This window comes from Salmo salar, chromosome ssa05, assembly GCF_905237065.1.
Source record: "Salmo salar chromosome ssa05, Ssal_v3.1, whole genome shotgun sequence".
Taxonomy (NCBI): domain Eukaryota; kingdom Metazoa; phylum Chordata; class Actinopteri; order Salmoniformes; family Salmonidae; genus Salmo; species Salmo salar.
The window spans coordinates 42,133,182-42,153,108 of record NC_059446.1 but is presented as its reverse complement, the minus strand read 5'-3'; the positions used below and the strand labels follow the sequence as shown (position 1 = coordinate 42,153,108).

At 43.4% G+C, this 19,927-nt stretch overlaps 1 protein-coding gene and 1 long non-coding RNA gene across 3 annotated transcripts in view; one reads left to right on the top strand and one right to left on the bottom strand.

Moving 5' to 3' along the window:
- Positions 1-599: 599 nt before the first annotated feature.
- On the bottom strand, positions 600-8,998 carry LOC106604932 (uncharacterized). The gene is made up of 4 exons (XR_006769873.1): positions 8,925-8,998; positions 6,788-6,885; positions 6,171-6,340; positions 600-1,022 (listed from the first exon to the last, which is right to left on the bottom strand). It is a non-coding gene; the product is annotated as an uncharacterized lncRNA (long non-coding RNA).
- An 8,207-nt stretch (positions 8,999-17,205) lies between these two features.
- LOC106604931 (rho guanine nucleotide exchange factor 37) overlaps positions 17,206-19,927 on the top strand; it is a 34,526-nt gene continuing 31,804 nt past the window's right edge. Inside the window, exon 1 of one of the 2 annotated variants that reach the window (XM_014200074.2) lies at positions 17,206-17,428. In XM_014200074.2, coding sequence (XP_014055549.1) covers positions 17,396-17,428 — 33 coding nt within the window. In that variant the 5' untranslated portion in view covers positions 17,206-17,395. The remainder of the gene's footprint in view (positions 17,429-19,927) is intronic. The other variant, XM_014200075.2, reaches the window with a different exon arrangement.

The window sequence follows — 19,927 nt, the reverse complement described above, 5'->3', positions numbered from 1 at the left end:
TGCACACCCTTAAACTAATACTTTGAAGCACCTTTTGATTTTATTACAACACTCAGTCTTTTTGGGTAGGAGTCTATTAGCATGGCACATCTTGATGTGGCAATATTTGCCCACTCTTCTTTGCAAAAGCGCTCCAAATCTGTCAGATTGCGAGGACATCTCCTGTGCACAGCCCTCTTCAGATCACCCCAGAGATGTTCAATTGGATTCAGGTCTGGGCTCTGGCTGGGCCATTCCAAAACGTTAATCGTCTTCTAGTGAAGCCATGCTTTTGTAGATTTGGATGTGTGCTTTGGATCGTTGTCGTGCTGAAAGGTGAACTTCCTCTTCATCTTCAGCTTTCTAACGGACTAGAGCAGTTTTTCAAGGACCACATGCTCCCAAAGTTGGTACTGCAATAGTGAACATCTAGAAACATATTTTATTCCAATCACTTTTTGGGGGGAGGGGGTGGGGGGGGGGGGGGGTAAATGGATCAGTGTTCTTGTTGCGCCTTCTGTCAGTACCTATTTTCATGGAAACCAATGGTCCAAAAATATTCCACGTAGTTCATACACACAGTAATGTAGTACGCGTAAGTTCAATCACAATGGCTGGTCTGAGTGCATATCCTCACATTTTTATTAATTGCATTTTATCATGGGCACAGTGGGAATTTATATCTGTAAAGTTTGAAATTCAAAAGGCACTCGCAAATCTGTGCTATCTTTTTTTGCAGATGCATGGTAACAGTTGAATAAGATGAGAAAAAACCTGTCAAGTTTAAATGATTTCTTAGCCCCTTTGTTGTGTGGAGCTTCTTTTTCTGGTAAATGCAGGATGGGAGAGACAATGGGGAAAAGGGGGGGCATAAAGTCAAAATGTTGATGCATCTACAAATTCTGTTTTACACAATATTGTATCATATTTGAGTTACTGAGCTGTTCATCCACAGGCTCGATGTGCAGTTGTCTCCACAAACGGATCACACTGTCACAGGATGTCCATGAACCGGATGGTCTGAGGGATGCACTCCTGTTGGACTGGAAAACAAAGAGACATTTGGTCAATGGCAGGTCTTTTTCAATGCTGTATCAACATCTTTATCTGAACAGAAAATGCATTTTCTTTTATCATAACACAAACCCACCTTGGACAATCAAATCAATCAATCAAATTTATTTTTATATAGCCCTTCGTACATCAGCTGATATCTCAAAGTGCTGTACAGAAACCCAGCCTAAAACCCCAAACAGCAAGCAAAGCATGTGAAAGAAGCACGGTGGCTAAGAAAAACTCCCTAGGAAAAACTCCCTAGAAAGGCCAAAAACCTAGGAAGAAACCTAGAGAGGAACCAGGCTATGAGGGGTGGCCAGTCCTCTTCTGGCTGTGCAGGGTGGATATTATAACAGAACATGGTCAAGATGTTAAAATGTTAAAATGTTCATAAATGACCAGCATGGTCAAATAATAATAATCATAGTAGTTGTCGAGGGTGCAACAAGCACGTCCGGTGAACAGGTCAGGGTTCCATAGCCGCAGGCAGAACAGTTGAAACTGGAGCAGCAGCACGGCCAGGTGGACTGGGGACAGCAAGGAGTCATCATACCAGGTAGTCCTGAGGCATGGTCCTAGGGCTCAGGTCCTCCGAGAGAAAGACAGAAAGAGAGAAAGAGAGAATTAGAGAGAGCATATTTAAATTCACACAGGACACCGGATAAGACAAGAGAAATACTCCAGATGTAACAGACTGACCCTAGCCCCCCGACACATAAACTACTGCAGCATAAGTACTGGAGGCTGAGACAGGAGGGATCAGAAGACACTGTGGCCCCATCCGATGATACCCCGGACAGGGCCAAACAGGCAGGATATAACCCCACCCACTTTGCCAAAGCACAGCCCCCACACCACTAGAGGGATGTCTCCAACCACCAACTTACCGTCCTAAGACAAGGCCGAGTATAGCCCACAACGATCTCCGCCATGGCACAACCCAAGGGGGGGCGCCAACCCAGACAGGAAGACCACGTCAGTGACTCAACCCACTCAAGTGACGCACCCCTCCCATGGACGGCATGGAAGAACACCAGTAAGCCAGTGACTCAGCCCCTGTAAAAGGGTTAGAGGCAGAGAATCCCAGTGGAAAGAGGGGAACCGGCAAGGCAGAGACAGCAAGGGCGGTTCGTTGCTCCAGCCTTTCCGTTCACCTTCACACTCCTGGGCCAGACTATACTTAATCATAGGACCTACTGAAGAGATAAGTCTTCAGTAAAGACTTAAAGGTTGACAATGTGGTCCCTCAACACCAATCCTCATGCCTCATTGTTTGTTCTTGTTTCCCAATCAACAGCTACTTCTCTGATGAGTGGGTCTTGGAGGTTTACAAGTGCACAGCAAGTCCACACCAGCTCATTACTATAACAACGCAGATAAGGTGGGATGAATCTCAGGATTTTAACATCTTTTAGTCAAACATTTCCCCTCTAAACATGGATCCTGTTTCTCGCTATGCTTCTTGTGCGATGTACAGTATCTCACTTTGTGAACCTTCCGTGGTTCAGGAATAGAGGAATATTAGCAGTGACTCCTGCAGGCATCAACTGCGCTAATGTTTCCTCAAGATGCACCTCAGTGAGAACATTCTGCAACTGTGCAGACAGCAGCCTCCTACATTCTTCAGCAGCCGAGGGGCCTGAAACTTCATTGTATGCCATGGTGGATGTATCCGGATCCTCCTCTTCTGCCATGGTGGATGTGTCTGGATCCTCCTCTTCTGCCATGGTGGATGTATCTGGATCCTCCTCTTCTGACATGGTGGATGTGTCTGGATCCTCCTCTTCTGCCATGGTGGATGTATCTGGATCCTCCTCTTCTGCCATGGTGGATGTGTTTGGATCCTCCTCTTCTGCCATGGTGGATGTGTCTGGATCCTCCTCTTCTGCCATGGTGGATGTGTCTGGATCCTCCTCTTCTGCCATGGTGGATGTGTCTGGATCCTCCTCTTCTGCCATGGTGGATGTGTCTGGATTCCTCCTCTTCTGCCATGGTGGATGTGCCTGGATCCCCCTCTTCTGCCATGGTGGATGTGTCTGGATCATTTTCTTCTGTCATGGTGGATGTGTCTGGATTCCTCCTCTTCTGCCATGGTGGATGTGCCTGGATCCCCCTCCTCTGCCATGGTGGATGTGTCTGGATCATTTTTTTCTTCATGGTGGATGTGCCTGGATCCCCCTCTTCTGCCATGGTGGATGTGTCTGGATCATTTTTTTCTTCGTGGTGGATGTGTCTGGATCTTCCTCTACTGCCATGGTGGATGAGCTACCTTTTCTGGTAAATACAGAGCCATTACTCTTTCCCAACAGAAAATGGCAGCTGCTGACCCTAGTGTTGTCACTGGGTTTCTGGTCCGCCTGTCTGAAAGACAAAAAAAAGAAGTACATTTTACTAGCTACCTAGGTTGACTACTAAAATGGTAATATCTATATTTAAATACCATAACCCACATACTTGACTATAGTAACTGTCAAATTGACTGGGCTTTGGTCTATCTGCACATCTAAAATCCTGCTATATGTGGATGGGACATTTCTGCTGGGCTGGAGGAATTATCTGGAATGCTCAACTATGTAGATGATCAGAACAGGGTACTATTTGCCCAAAGAGGTAAAGTATTGCGATGAACTATACAACTGTACTTCTGATTCTAATTATGAAGAGGAAAGTTAAAACCCTCAGCCGTGAGGTCACTGAGGAGGACCAACAGTGATCGTCTGAAAGGGACTGACATGCAGGGATGTAACATAAGGATTTTGGGCACTGGCCAGCAGACCACGATTTCTACATTCAGGTCCAAAATCTGTGGCATGCGATGTTTGTAAAGACAAAACTTCACTGCTGTGTCAGGCTAGTATGGCACATTTTCTGCTAGCCCAATCTGAAAAGTGCTAGACTTGGGCTCACTTAATTTCCATCCCTGCTGACATTTATAACTGACTTCACAGGTAATTTGATTAGTCCTGTACAACAGATGCACTCGTGGAACAAAACCGTTTGTGTTTTGTATGGGAAACATTGAGCCCACAAGTCTTGTGAGTTAGCTAGCTAACTTTAGCTAATGTAGCTATCTAGCCAACCAAGGTCCCTAACTAGGTATCCCACCAGGCATTATTTAGCCAGCTAGCTAGTTAACATTAGCTCACCACCCGTGTAGACTTTTCTAAGTGGTGACTATCCTTGCCATGGGGCTGGTCTAACGTTAGCTAGAAAGTCTGACTACACGAACGGTAAGTTAACGTTAACTCGCTAGCTAAATATTCCTTCCCTGGTGGGCTAACGCTAGCTAGCATGTCACCACGTGAAAAAGTAGCAGGCAGATCACTAAAGCCTTGTCAATAAAAATGTCAACAGTCATTATGCTAGCCTATGCTGGTTTTCTTTTTTACTTGTAAGGAAGTTAACGTGTGTTGTACATGTAACTACAGTCGGTGGGTATCTAGCAAATTTTTAAATGCCTCTAATAGATCTTTAACTTAACCAAAATTGCTCATTAGCAGCTAGCAAACAGGGCTTACCTTATCACACGGCTCTAGCGACGCCTCTCGCTTACAGAGATCGGAAAAGGATCAAATACACTTGTGCTAATCGGAGTAGTGGTTACAATCAGGTACGTAGCACAGAACCATCCTTGCTTCTGATCGACAGAGACCTAAGGTTAGCTAGTTCGCTACAAAGGCCATAGGGTAATTCAAAAAATTATAGTAATTTAGATATGCTAAGGTAGCTAGCTAGGTAATCTGAAAAATGCTAAACAAGAGTACACATGAGAAATACTATCAATTATTTACATGAGAAACTAAAAAGGTTATAATATCTACTTGATAGTTTACTTGCTACTTGTCCATGAGTTTGCATTGACAAATGTGCCTTAAGGGATGATGTTAAAGATTGTGACAAGATGTGTAGTTCTGTATGTTAGCAACATTAGCATTTCGTTTTTAGGGTAATTACAGGTGAATATATTGATAAAAGTTACCCTTTTCCAAGAGAGATTTGCTTGGTTATCAAGCATACACAAAACACAGACCTTATATGAAGTAGTTTGAAAATCACTGACGCAAAAATGAATGGTGAAAAAATTATTACCACTAGGTTTTATGAGTATTTTCACTCATACTGTGGTACTCAATTGGTTAACTATTTAACTAACTATTTAGCAGTCATATACAGTGCCTTCAGAAAGTATTCATACCCCTTGACTTATTCCACATTTTGTTGTGTTACAGCTGGAATGAAAAATGGATTCAATATTTTTTTAAATCTCACCAATCTAAACACAATACCCCATAATGACAAAGTAAAAACATGTTTTTAGAAATTCTTGACAACTTATTGAAAATGAAATATAGAAATATCTCATTTACATAAGTATTCATACCCCTGAGTAAATACTTTGAAGAATCACCTTTGGCAGCGATTAAAGCTGTGTCTTTCTGGGTAAGATAATTGTATGTGCGGGGTACAGAGATGAGGCAGTCATTAAAAAATCATGTTAAACACTATTATTGCACACAGAACGAATCCATGCAACTTATGTGACTTGTTAAGCAAATTTTTACTCCTGAACTTATTTAGGCTTGCCATAACAAAGAGGTTGAATACTTATTGACTCAAGACATTTCAGCTTTTCGTTTTTTATTAATTGGTAAAAATGTTGAAAAAAAACATTATTCCAATTTGACATTATGGGGTATTGTGTGTAGGCCAGTGACAAAAAAAATCTTAATTTCATCAATTTTAAATTCAGGCTGTAACACAACAAAATGTGGAAAAAGTCAAGGGGTGTGAATACTTTCTGAAGGCACTGTAGCTTGGGGGTTGAAGCTGTTCAGGGTCCTGTTAGTTCCGGACTTGCCGTGCAGCAGCTGAGAGAACAGTCCATGACTTGGGTGGCTGGAGTCTAAGACAATTTTTAGGGCCTTCCTCTGATACCGCCCGGTATAGAGGTCCTGGATGGCAGGGAGCTCGGGCCCCAGTGATGGATGTAGAAATCCATGAATGCACTTTGTTCCATGGTCATTTTTGTGGTAGGCCTAGGCGATTTGTTTACACGTTTTTAAACTTTCCCAAACATATCATATTTGTTGTAAATCATTGAAATCTGAATTGTTTGTTGTCGCCATTGATCTCACCTGTCCGAGCGAGTTGGTTGGAGCCAGGGACTCCAGATTTGAGAGATTCCAAGGACAGTATCAGAGATGTTCCTCGCTGGATTTTTTGGGGCCAAATAGGCCACTTCTTTTTTGCAGGGAAAAAGATACCACTAGATGTCCCAATAGTTCAGGCTACTGCCATCGTCCCACTGTAATTGGACACATAGGTTAAGTCAAGTTTAAACATTATTTACAGTAGGCTACCTGAGCCCTATACTACGAATATAGTTTGAGGAGTTAGTGAGGTAACGTTGGTCAATTCTGAGTTCAACTGAGTTCAACTTGGGATAACTGGTACATCAATATTATTGTTTGTTCCTCTTGAGAAGCTGTAGCAACAACATAGCCAGTATACACTTTCTCAAAATAAATCTAGAAATCTTAAATTAATTTAGATGTTTTTGCCGAGGAGGTCTTAGTCTCGCAGTTTTAAATCTAACTAAGATGTTTGGTGCAGTATTTCTCAAGTGAAAACATTTGCGTGAAAACTAGTCATCTCTAGTTGAATGACAACAGACTGCGTTCAATCAGTTAGCAAGTCGGAAGTTTCCGAGTTCCAACTAGCACATGAATGCGACAATAGTTCCCACACTTACTAGGAGTAGTACTGTTGACCAATCACCAACGAAGGGGCGTAGACTCTGGCTACCAAACTTCGCATTGCCTCAAGAAAAAATGATGTGTGCAGGAACAGCTGGAAAAACACCAAAACAAACAAAAACATCGGAAAAATGTGTCATAAAATGAGCTAACTGTTTCCATTGGGAAGCATGTGACATGCTAAACTACGGGCTAATTGACACATTCACATGCTAGTCAGACCTAGGAGATTCAAATTTCCGACATGCTGATTCGTTGAATGTGGCACGTGTATAACTACAACAAGTTATCAAGAGTTTTCTAGTTCCAACTAGCACCTGAATGTGGCATAACTACACTGAACAAAAATATAAACGCAACATGAAGTGTTGGTCCCATGTTTCATGAGCTGAAATAAAAGATCCCAGAAATGTTACATTCACACAAAAAGCTTCTCTCAAATGTTGTGCACAAATTAGTCTACATCCCTCTTAGTGAGCATTTCTCCTTTGCCAAGATAATCCATCCACCTGACAGGTGTGGCATATCAAGAAGCTGATTGTCCCCCTTGTGCTGGGGACAATAAAAGGCAACTCTAAAATGTGAAGTTGTGTTTCACACAACACAATGCCACAGATGTCTCAAGTGTTGAGGGAGCGTGCAATTGGCATGCTGATTGCAGGAATGTCCACCAAAGCTGTTGCCAGAGAATTGAATGTTCATTTCTCTACCATAAGCCACCTCCAACATCATTTTAGAGATTTTGGCAGTACGTCCAACCGGCTTCACAACCGCAGACCATGTGTATGGCGTTGTGTGGGTGAGCGGATTTCGGATGTCAACGTTGTTAACAGACCATGGTGGTGGTGGGGTTATGGTATGGACAGGCACAAGTTCCGGACAACGAACACAATTGCGTTTCATCGATGGCAATATGAATCCACAGAAGTACCGTGTCGAGATCCTGAGGCTCATTGTCGTCCCATTCATCCACCGCCACCACCTCATGTTTCAGCATTATAATGCACGTCCACATCTCGCAAGGATCTGTACACAATTCCTGGAAGCTGAAAATGGCCCAGTTCTTCCATGGCCTGCATACTCAACAGACATGTCACCCATTGAGCATGTGTACCCACAGCAACTATTAAAACCTTCCCCAACCAGAAACCGTGGATTGATGGCAGCATTCGTGCAAAACTGAAAGCCCGAACCACTGCTTTTAATCAGGGCAAGGCGACCGGAAACATGACCAAATACAAACAGTGTAGATATTCCCTCCGCAAGGCAATCAAACAAGCTAAGCGTCAGTATAGAGGCAAAGTAGAGTCACAATTCAATGGCTCAGACACGAGAGGTATGTGGCAGGGTCTACAGTCAATCACGGACTACAAAAAGAAAACATGCCCCAACGCGGACCACAATGTCCTGCTCCCAGATAAACTAAACAACTTCTTTGCTCACTTTGAAGACAATACAGTGCCAATGACACGGCACGCTACCATAACCTGCGGGCTCTCCTTCACCGCAGCCAGCGTAAGTAAAGCATTTAAACGTGTTAACCCTCGCAAGGATGCCGGCCCAGACGGCATCCCTAGCCGCGTCCTCAGAGCATGCGCAGACCAGCTGGCTGGTGTGTTTACGGACATATTCAATCCAGCCTTATCCCAGTCTGCTGTTCCCACATGCTTCAAGAGGGCCACCATTGTTCCAGTTCCTAAGAAAGCTAAGGTATCTGAGCTAAATGACTATCGCCCCGTAGCACTCACCTCCATCATCATCCAATCAAATGTATTTATATAGCCCTTCTTACATCAGCTGATATCTCAAAGTGCTGTACAGAAACCCAGCCTAAAACCCCAAACAGCAAGTAATGCAGGTGTAGAAGCACGGTGGCTAGGAAAAACTCCCTAGAAAGGCCAAAACCTAGGAAGAAACCTAGAGAGGAACCAGGCTATGAGGGGTGGCCAGTGCTCTTCTGGCTGTGCCGGGTGGAGATTATAACAGAACATGGCCAAGATGTTCAAATGTTCATAAATGACCAGCATGGTCAAATAATAATAATCACAGTAGTTGTCGAGGGTGCAACAAGTCAGCACCTCAAGAGTAAATGTCAGTTGGCTTTTCATAGCCGATCATTGAGAGTATCTATACCGCTCCTGCTGTCTCTAGAGAGTTGAAAACAGCAGGTCTGGGACAGGTAGCACGTCCGGTGAACAGGTCAGGGTTCCATAGCCACAGGCAGAACAGTTGAAACTGGAGCAGCAGCACGGCCAGGTGGACTGGGGACAGCAAGGAGTCATCATGTCAGGTAGTCCTGAGGCATGGTCCTAGGGCTCAGGTCCTCCGAGAAAGAGAAAGAAAGAAAGAAAGAGAAAAAGAGAGAATTAGAGAGAGCATACTTAAATTCACACAGGACACTGGATAAGACAGGAGAAATACTCCAGATGTAACAGACTGACCCTAGCCCCCCGACACAAACTACTGCAGCATAAATACTGGAGGCTGAGACAAGAGGGGTCAGGAGACACTGTGGCCCCATCCGATGATACCCCCGGACAGGGCCAAACAGGCAGGATATAACCCCACCCACTTTGCCAAAGCACAGCCCCCACGCCACTAGAGGGAAATCTTCAACCGCCAACTTACCATCCTGAGACAAGGCCGAGTATAGCCCACAAAGAAGTGCTTTGAGAGACTAGTTAAGGATCATATCACCTCCACCCTACCTGACACCCTAGACCCACTCCAATTTGCTTACCGCCCCAATAAGTCCACAGACGACGCAATCCCAATCACACTGCACACTGCCCTAACCCATCTGGACAAGAGGAATACCTATGTAAGAATTCTGTTCATCGACTACAGCTCAGCATTTAACACCATAGTACCATCCAAACTCGTCATTAAGCTCGAGACCCTGGGTCTCAACCCCGCCCTGTGCAACTGGGTCCTGGAATTCCTGACGGGCCGCCCCCAGGTAGTGATCATCTCCGCTGATCCTCAACACTGGGGCCCCACAAGGGTGCGTTTTCAGCCCTCTCCTGTACTCCCTGTTCACCCATGACTGCGGGGCCATGCACGCCTCCAACTCAACAATCAAGTTTGCAGACGACACTACAGTGGTAGGGTTGATTACCAACAACGACGAGACGGCCTACAGGGAGGAGGCGAGGGCCCCCGGAGTGTGGTGTCAGGAAAATAACCTCACACAACGTCAACAAAACAAAGGAGATGATCGTGGACTTCAGGAAACAGCAGAGGGAGCACCCCCCTATCCACATCGACGGGACGTAGTGGAGAAGGTGGAAAGTTTTAAGTTCCTCAGCGTACACATCACGGACAAACTGAAATGGTCCACCCACACAGACAGCGTGGTGAAGAAGGCACAAAAGCGCCTCTTCAACCTCAGAAGGCTGAAGAAATTCGGCTTGTCACCAAAACTCTCAAACTTTTACAGATGCACAATCGAGAGCATCCTGTCGGGCTGTATCACTGCCTGGTACGGCAACTGCTCCGCCCACAACCGTAAGGCTCTCCAGAGGGTAGTGAGGTCTGCACAACGCATCACTGGGGGCAAACTACCTGCTCTCCAGGACACCTACACCACCCGATGTCACAGGAAGGCCAAAAAGTTGATCAAGGACAACAACCACCCGAGCCACTGCCTGTTTACCCTGCTATCATCCAGAAGGCAAGGTCAGTACAGGTGCATCAAAGCTGGGACTGAGAGACTGAAAAACAGCTTCTATCTCAAGGCCATCAGAATGTTAAACAGCCATCACTAACATTGAGTGGCTGCTGCCAACTCAATCTTTAGCCACTTTAATAATTAAAAATGGGATGTAATAAATGTATCACTAGTCACTTTAAACTATGCCACTTTATATAATGTTTATATACCCTACACTACTCATCTCATATGTATATACTGTACTCTATACCATCTACTGCATCTTGCCTATGCCGTTTGGCCATCGCTCATCCATATATATTTTTATGTACATATTCTTATTCATTCCTTTACACTTGTGTGTATAAGGTAGTTGTTGTGAAATTGTTAGATTACTTGTTAGATATTACTGCATGGTCGGAACTAGAAGCACAAGCATTTCGCTACACTCACATTAACATCTGCTAACCATGTGTATGTGACAAATACAATTTGATTTGATTTGTGGGATGTTTTGGATCAACATGTAGGACAGCGTGTTTCAGTTCCAGCCAATATCCAGTAACTTCGCACAGCCATTGAAGAGGAGTGTGAAAACATTCCACAGGCCACAATCAACAGCCTGATCAACTCTATGTGAAGGAGATGTGTCTCACTGCATGGGGCAAGTGGTGGTCACACCAGATACTGAGTGGTTTTCTGATCCACGCCCCTACTTCTTTTTTTAAGTTATCTGTGACCAACAGATGCATATCTGTATTCCCAGTCATGTGAAATCTATAGATTAAAGGCCTAATGAATATATTTCAATTGACTGATTTCGTTATATTAACTGTAACTCAGTAAAATCTTGGAAATTGTTGCATGCTGCGTTTAAATTTTTGTTCAGTATACGTTAACATGAATAAAGTTTCTGAGCGAGTTGAGGATCAATGTAATTAGATTTTCTCCCTCTCACATATTGCATTATTGTCCACTTAATTTGAGGAAGACAATTTAGTAAATATTTTATTAATTAATCAAATGTATTTGTGTGTTAAAAAAAGAGTAATGTTAAAATACCTAACACATTACACATTTAGTCAAATCAAATCAAAGTTGATTTGTCACGTGCGCCGAATACAACAGGTGTAGACCTTACAGTGAAATGCTTACTTACAGGCTCTAACCAATAGTGTAAAAAAGCTGTTAAGTGAACAATAGGTAAGTAAAGAAATAAAACAACAGTAAAAAGAGGCTATATACAGTAGCGAGGCTACATACAGACACCGGTTAGACAGGCTGATTGATGTAGTATGTACATGTAGATATGGTTAAAGTGACTATACATATATGATGAACAGAAAGTAGACGTAGCGTAAAAGACGGGTTGGCGGGTGGTGGGTGGCGGGACACAATGCAGATAGCCCTGTTAGCCAATGTGCGGGAGCATTGGTTGGTCGGCCCAATTTAGGTAGTATGTACATGAATGTATAGTTAAAGTGACTATGCATATATGATAAACAGTGAGTAGCAGCAGTGTTAAAAGAGGGATGGGGGGGGGGTTTGGGAGGGCACACAATGCAAATTGTCCGGGTAGCCATTTGATTACCTGTTCAGGAGTCTTATGGCTTGGGGGTAAAAACTGTTGAGAAGCCTTTTTGTCCTAGACTTGGCACTCCGGTACCGCTTGCCATACGGTAGTAGAGAGAACAGTCTATGACTGGGGTGGCTGGGGTCTTTGACAATTTTTAAGGCCTTCCTCTGACACCGCCTAGTTTTGAGGTTCTGGATGGCAGGCAGCTTAGCCCCAGTGATGTACTGGGCCATACACACTACCCTCTGTAGTGTCTTGTGGTCAGAGGCCGAGCAATTGCCGTACCAGGCAGTGATGCAACCAGTCAGGATGCTCTCGATGTTGCAGCTGTAGAACCTTTTGAGGATCTCAGGACCCATGCCAAATCTTTTTAGTTTCCTGAGGGGGAATAGGCTTTGTCGTGCCCTCTTCACAACTGTCTTGGTGTGTTTGGACCTTCTAGTTTGTTGTTGATGTGGACACCAAGGAACTTGAAGCTCTCAACCTACTCCAATACAGCCCCGTCGATGAGAATGGGGGCGTGCTCTGTCCTCCTTTTCCTGTTGTCCACAATCATCTCCTTAGTCTTGGTTACGTTGAGGGATAGGTTGTTATTCTGGCACCACCCGGCCAGGTCTCTGACCTCCTCCCTATAGGCTGTCTCGTCGTTGTCGGTGATCAGGCCTACCACTGTTGTGTCATCTGCAAACTTAATGATGGTGTTGGAGTCGTGCCTGGCCATGCAGTCGTGGGTGAACAGGGAGTACAGGAGGGGACTGAGAACGCACCCCTGTGGAGCTCCAGTGTTGAGGATCAGCGTGGCAGATATGTTGCTACCTACCCTCACCACCTGGGGGCGGCCTGTCAGGAAGTCCAGGATCCAGTTGCAGAGTGAGGTGTTTAGTCCCAGGATACTTAGCTTAGTGATGAGCTTTGAGGGTACTATGGTGTTGAACGCTGAGTGTAGTCAATGAATAGCCGTTTTCGAAACAGCGTCAACACCATAACACCACAGCTAGCCAGCCAACTTTACCAATTAGCAGTACTGAAGAAACTATATACATTACAACGGAATGATTTGACTAGTGTAATGTTAGCTAGCTACATAGTTGTCTTTGTATCAAGATAAAGGCGTAGTGCAGAGTAACTATCGAGGTTAGCTAGCCAGCTACACTTTCTAACATAGTCAACAACGCGCCCACTGCTAGCTAGCTAACCCTACCAGCTAGCTGTATCATTTTTAGTCAATAAGATTAGGCTCTCCGCACTGCTAAAGCTAACTCTCTCTCCTCTGCTCTCATCCTTCTAGACCTATCTGCTGCCTTTGATACTGTGAACCATCAGATCCTCCTCTCCGCCCTCTCCGAGTTGGGTATCTCCGGCGCGGCTCACTCTTGGATTGCGTCCTACCTGACAGGTCACTCCTACCAGGTGGCGTGGCGAGAATCCGTCTCCGCACCACGTGCTCTCACCCCTGGTGTCCCCCAGGGCTCAGTTCTAGGCCCTCTCCTATTCTCGCTATACACCAAGTCACTTGGCTCTGTCATATCCTCACATGGTCTCTCCTATCATTGCTACGCAGACGACACACAATTCATCTTCTCTTTTCCTCCTTCTGATAACCAGGTGGCGAATTGCATCTCTGCATGTCTGGCAGACATATCAGTGTGGATGACGGATCACCACCTCAAGCTGAACCTTGGCAAGACGGAGCTGCTCTTCCTCCCGGGGAAGGACTGCCCTTTCCATGATCTCGCCATCACGGTGGACAACTCCATTGTGTCCTCCTCCCAGAGTGCTAAGAGCCTCGGTGTGACCCTGGAAAACACCCTGTCGTTCTCCACTAACATCAAGGCGGTGACCCGATCCTGTAGGTTCATGCTATACAACATTCGCAGAGTACGACCCTGCCTTACACAGGAAGCGGCGCAGGTCCTAATCCAGGCACTTGTCATCTCCCGTCTGGATTACTGCAACTCCCTGTTGGCGGTGCTCCCTGCCTGTCCCATTAAACCCCTACAACTCATCCAGAATGCCGCAGCCCATCTGGTGTTCAACCTTCCCAAGTTCTTTCACGTCACCCCGCTCCTCCGCACACTCCACTGGCTTCCAGTTGAAGCTCGCATCTGCTACAACACCATGGTGCTTGCCTACGGAGCTGTGAGGGGAACGGCAAATAGCAGAGTGCCAAATTCAAAACAACAAAAATCTAAAAATTCAAATTTCTCACACATACAAGCGAATTCATTGCATTAGATTATGTTAGGACAGCACCTAGACAAGAAAAAACCACCCACCATTTTCCAAGCAAGGAGAGGCGTCACAAAAACCAGAAATACAGCTAAAATGAATCACTAACCTTTGATGATCTTCATCAGATGGCACTCATAGGACTTCATGTTACACAATACATGAATGTTTTGCTCGATAAAGTTCATATTTATATCCAAAAACCCCATTTTACATTGGCGTGTAATGTTCAGAAATGTTTTGCCTCCCAAAACTTCCGGTGAATGAGCACATCAATTTACAGAAATACTCATCATAAACGTTGATAAAATATTCAACTGTTATTCAAAGAATTATAGATACACTTCTCCTTAATGCAACCGCTGTGTCAGATTTTGATGTGCTCATTCACCGGAAGTTTTGGGAGGCAAAACAGTTCTGAACATTACACACTTTACAGCGAAAGCACACTTTGCAATAATCTGAGTACAGCGCTCAGTCACAAAACCAAACCCGCCATTTTGTGGAGTCAACAAAACTCAGAAATAGCATTATAAATATTAACTTATATCAACTTACTTTGATGATCTTCGTCGGAATGCACTCCCAGGAATCCCAGTTCCACAATAAATGTTCATTTGTTTCGATAAAGTTCATCCTTTATATCCAAATACCTCCATTTTGTTCGCGCGTTCAGTTGAGTAATCCAAATCCACTGTGCTCGCGCAGTAAATTCAGACGAAAAGTCCAAAAAGTTATATTACAGTTCGTAGAAACATGTCAAACGATGTATAGAATCAATCTTTAGGATGTTTTTATCATAAATCTTCCATAATATTCCAACCGGACGATTCCTTTGTCTTCAAAAAAGAAAAGGAACACAGCTAACTCTCATGGGAGCGTGCGCCACTGAGCTCATGTCATTTTCTCAGTCATCTGATTCCAAGACCTCTTATTCTCTTCCCATTCACAGTAGAAGCATGAAACAACGTTCTAAAGACTGTTGACATCTAGTGGAAGCCTTAGGAAGTGCAAAATGACCCCACAGACACTGTATATTGGATAGGGAATCACTTGAAAAACTACAAACCTCAGATTTCCACACCTCCTGGTTGGATTTTTTCTCAGGTTTTTGCCTGCCATATGAGTTCTGTTATACTCACAGACATCATTCAAACAGTGTTAGAAACTTCAGAGTGTTTGCTATCCAAATCTACTAATAATATGCATATCTTAGCTTCTGGGACTGAGTAGCAGGCAGTTTACTCTGGGCACCTTCTTCATCCGGACGTCAAAATACTGCCCCCTACCCAAGAGAGGTTTTAAGAGCTATCACAATGTATATGTCAGAGTAACATCTAAATGTTGTAAAACTTATATGATTAAATATGAAACTATTTGTGAGAAGATGAAATTCGATTTTACCCTTCTAAATTAGATAATTGTTTTCATGTAAAGTAACCACGCCCACGTTTGCACAGACATAATGCCAAAAGTTTGGAACACCCCTTTTTCCAGAGTGCTTATAAAAGGACTCCTAACAAAATGTACATTAGACCAGTATACGGACGGTAAGCCGGACGTCACAAATGGTTTAAAACTACTAGACCAGAAAGTGTGGAGCTGTGGCTACACATGTAAAATGGTTAGACTCTACCAGACCAGAAAATGGTAAGCGTAAATATATACATTGCATTTCTAAATCCGAATGAGTGGTTGTTAGGGTGTTAAATATCCATATTTACAATGAACATATTATTCATCTGTACGTACGATAGTTGAATTCCTTTGTCTCTCCTTCTTCCGCTCTTTCTTTCCCCACCCCTTTCATTGTGGAACATGCCGTCATATCGGGTTAGTCCACTAGGGACCTTTCATTGTATTATGTTAGTAATCAACGTATAATCTATCCTGTGTGTGTATTTATGTAATTCTGTGTGATTATTTAGTTAGTTAGTAAATAAATAAATAAGCCAATTTGTGTATCGCTGAATCATCATGCAGACTAGGGTTCATGCAGATTTGAAGTCAATGACGTTCATAATGAGACTGATATGAGGTAATAATAATTAATGGATGACTAATATGATAACGGTATATTCTGATATTCTTGAGTTAATTCGAGAAACGGGAACTCATTAAACAAACTTTTCCCGTGGTGCCCCAAGATTGATAATAAGTTAATTATTACGTGGTTAATTTAATCACGTAAACATTTAAACGTAGTTAATTGATTTTATAAAATAATCGTCATTGCCTTAATGGTATTCATGTCACAACAATATCCATCATCCATTTCATACGCTATGTTACGTATTACAATTCATGACATGTTAAGAATTGCAATTTATGTAATATGTTAGTAATTGCAATTTGTACAATATGTTTTGAATTTGCAAAACATATATGTTACGAATTCCAATATATTGTGGCTAACATTAGCTAGGTGGCTAACGCTAACATTAGCTAGGTGGGTAATGCTAACGTTCACTAGGTGGCTAACGCTAGCCATAAAAATAATGCCAGTTGATTCATGATTTCGACTGGATGAAAAACGCTGCCTGCCTGTCTATCTCATCCCGACATGTTCATTACTATGGGACAGCTGCATATCAAATGTGAATATTAAAACAATGCTGCAAATGTCAGAGAGACAGACAGCAAGGTTTATACAAATCTTCCGCTGTTGAAAACTAAATGTTAGTCTAAAAGAAATGTGAGATATTGTCTAGCGGTGCTTTTTATAGTGGAGATTAAGTTTATAAATTGCTTGGCTGGGCTGATGAGACAGTGGATTGCCGCAGTCAGATGGAACAGAGTAAATAGGCATTTTAATGTCATAGATTTAGCAGGTGGCAACTTGCGGTTTTATATACAACCCACCCGTTGTATAATACACTATTATAAGTTCACGGATTCAGTTTACTATGCTACGTTTAGTCTATGAGACCAGGCTGCATGGTTTAGCGTTGTATTAATTGAAGAGTTCGCATTCGACAAGCCACGTGCAACATATGCGCAGTTATAAACCTGCTAGAGTTAGCAGCAGGCAGACGAGCAATAGCTACGGTCTTAGTACAGATGAAGACTGATCTGCAATGTGAAGCTAACTGGCTTTAGAAACGCCCGAGTAGATCTAGCTTGCTTCATAGTATACCACTCCGGTGAATGAGGGTTCAAAGACGAACAGTAAGTGTTAAGGTGAGCGTGGGTTTTGTGACAGTGTCGCCGCAGTAGACTATGTTACAGCTTCTAAAAGCGATGTGATCTCTTTATAGCACAGTAGTTCCACAATATTATAGAGGATTATTTAATCCCCTAGGGTAAAGACAATTTTGGGTGCGCTGGTAAATTAACTGGCTATCTACTCCGTTTTCAGAACACTCTCGTCGGGGTGCCAAAGTGTATAATAACGGATGAATTTAAGAATGCTCAACACCCATTGACTATCGCCAGCGTCAGTAAACATCGGCAAAAAGCGTTAATCAATTGTTGCCAGCAGCACAGTTAGTCATCAACGCTCTAGATAACATAACAGGCTAACCAGCTCTGCTAGTAGGGCAAATAAAATGGTCAGAGTGAGGTGTTCTCTCAGTTGTGTCTGGAAGTAGCTAACCAACGTTAGCCAATTATCTTGGGTGCGTGACCACAGTTGTGATACGCTCAGAATGCTCGCGTCAACCCTACTCCTTGGCCAGAGTGGCCAGTGTGCGGTCTGAACGCGTCTTTCTTTTCCCCAACGCAGTTAAGCCAAAACCGCGGGGCGCTCTCCAAGTCCGGAAGTGGATATCACGTAACGCGAAATTTCAGTCACTGATTAATAACATTTGCCCTTGTATTTCAAGATTGAAAAATATAACAATGTCGTGGACCGAGCTAGCCATTAACGTCCCTTCACGCTCAAAGACCGATTCAATGGCTGTAGCATAGCGTATTCGACTGAATAGCTAATAAATATTTGAGAAATTATAAATAATAAGCAACGTTCAATGGAGGAAATTCAGCAGAGTTCTGAGACATTTTGACAACTCATTGAAACTCTGAAAATAAATACATGGGCAAATGTTACCAAACGTGATAATAATAGGCCTGCATTACGGTAGGTAGCTAATTGTTATATTACATTTTCCATCCTTACCTTGGAAGGTCACTCTGTGCTGATCACCTGTGGGTGAGACAACGCTGGCTAGCCAATGGGTGCGTAGTAGACCGGCCCTCTGAATAACGGGGTGTGGTTTTGGGTTAACTGCGTTGGGAAAAAGAAAGAGGACAACGCTTTGAGCGCACTCTGACACTGTAGATTGAATTTAAGAACACACCCTTTGATTTCTCTTTGAGCACTGACCTTGTAGTTGGAGTTGTGCTGTGAACAGTTGGAGTCCTACATCTTGTGCTCGAATAGCTACTTATCGAAAACCCTTATGTACTGTAGGGTTTTTAGCCATTAGTCTCCCACAAACTACTATTCCAACACTGTTTTAACGTTTGGAAACGTCTCATTGTTTTCTAAACATATGCCCCATATCTTTCATGTCAGCAAGAAATAATCTTTAAAATAATAAATATACACTTAATGTTGCAGTTTTGCACAGTTCCATACACTGTCTCCAGTTGACTAACTACATTTTCTCCACAGTTAGCTTACACACAGGTGTTCGGAGCATGCTAGATGGCTAATTGGCACAGGTGGGGTTGCCTCTTATCAGAGTGAAGTATTTACACGCTCGCGAGCGTCTACGTGGCCAGGCGCTAAAATAGAACTTGGTCCTATTTGTGACGCGCAACGCGCTGCAAGTCCTGCCTCTCAAATCTCCTCATTGGTTTTTAGGAGCATATACCCATGTGGGTGATTGAAAGATGAACTGACATCCACACTCCAGTCGGGTAATGCACCGTAAAGTTGGTTGCCAACCACCATATGAAGTCCAAAGAAGGAAAAAGAAGCCTGAAGGAAGGGGAGATGATTAGAAACGAATTTGGTTTACTGTTTTATCTGTGGATTAATTGTCAGAGTAGAGGACCTTGTGCATTTCAGGTAAAATATCAACCCAATGTTTATATCCCAGGACAAATTAGTTAGCAACAGCAAGCTAGCTAGCTAAATTGCAATAAATGTTTCATGCTTTTTGACCTGTCCCCAAATGAATATAATTGGTTCAGAGTTTGTTTTCATATTTCAACCTGCGTGTCCTGATCGCACATACACGAGCGGTTTGGTCAGCATGTAAGGCTCAGCATTCCCGAACAGTCCCATTACAAGTCAGAATGTTGAACAAACTTAATTTCAACTTAATTTACCTGCCGATTTTTGTCCCTATTTCTGAGGTAATCTGAAACAAAATATCCACAGGGAAGTGTTATCAACCTGACCTTCAGTACACTGGTCTCAGTGGAGGCTGCTGAGGGAAGGTTGGCTCATAATAATGGCTGAAATGGCGTCAATGGAATGATTCCAGCCATTACACTCCAATCCAGCCATTATTATGAGCCGTCCTGCCCTCAGCAGCCTCCAGGCTTGTCTGTATATCAGTTTCAGTGGCGACCTGTCATTCAGGGCAGAACCCCACCTGATTTGAGCACCACATTTTTGTCATCTCACTTTCAAAGTCTTAGCTAGCAGTCATCATCATGAATCAAGTTGACAATCTACTGGAAAATCCTTTTAATCCTTGTCATATGAAGAGAAATTATAGATAAAAT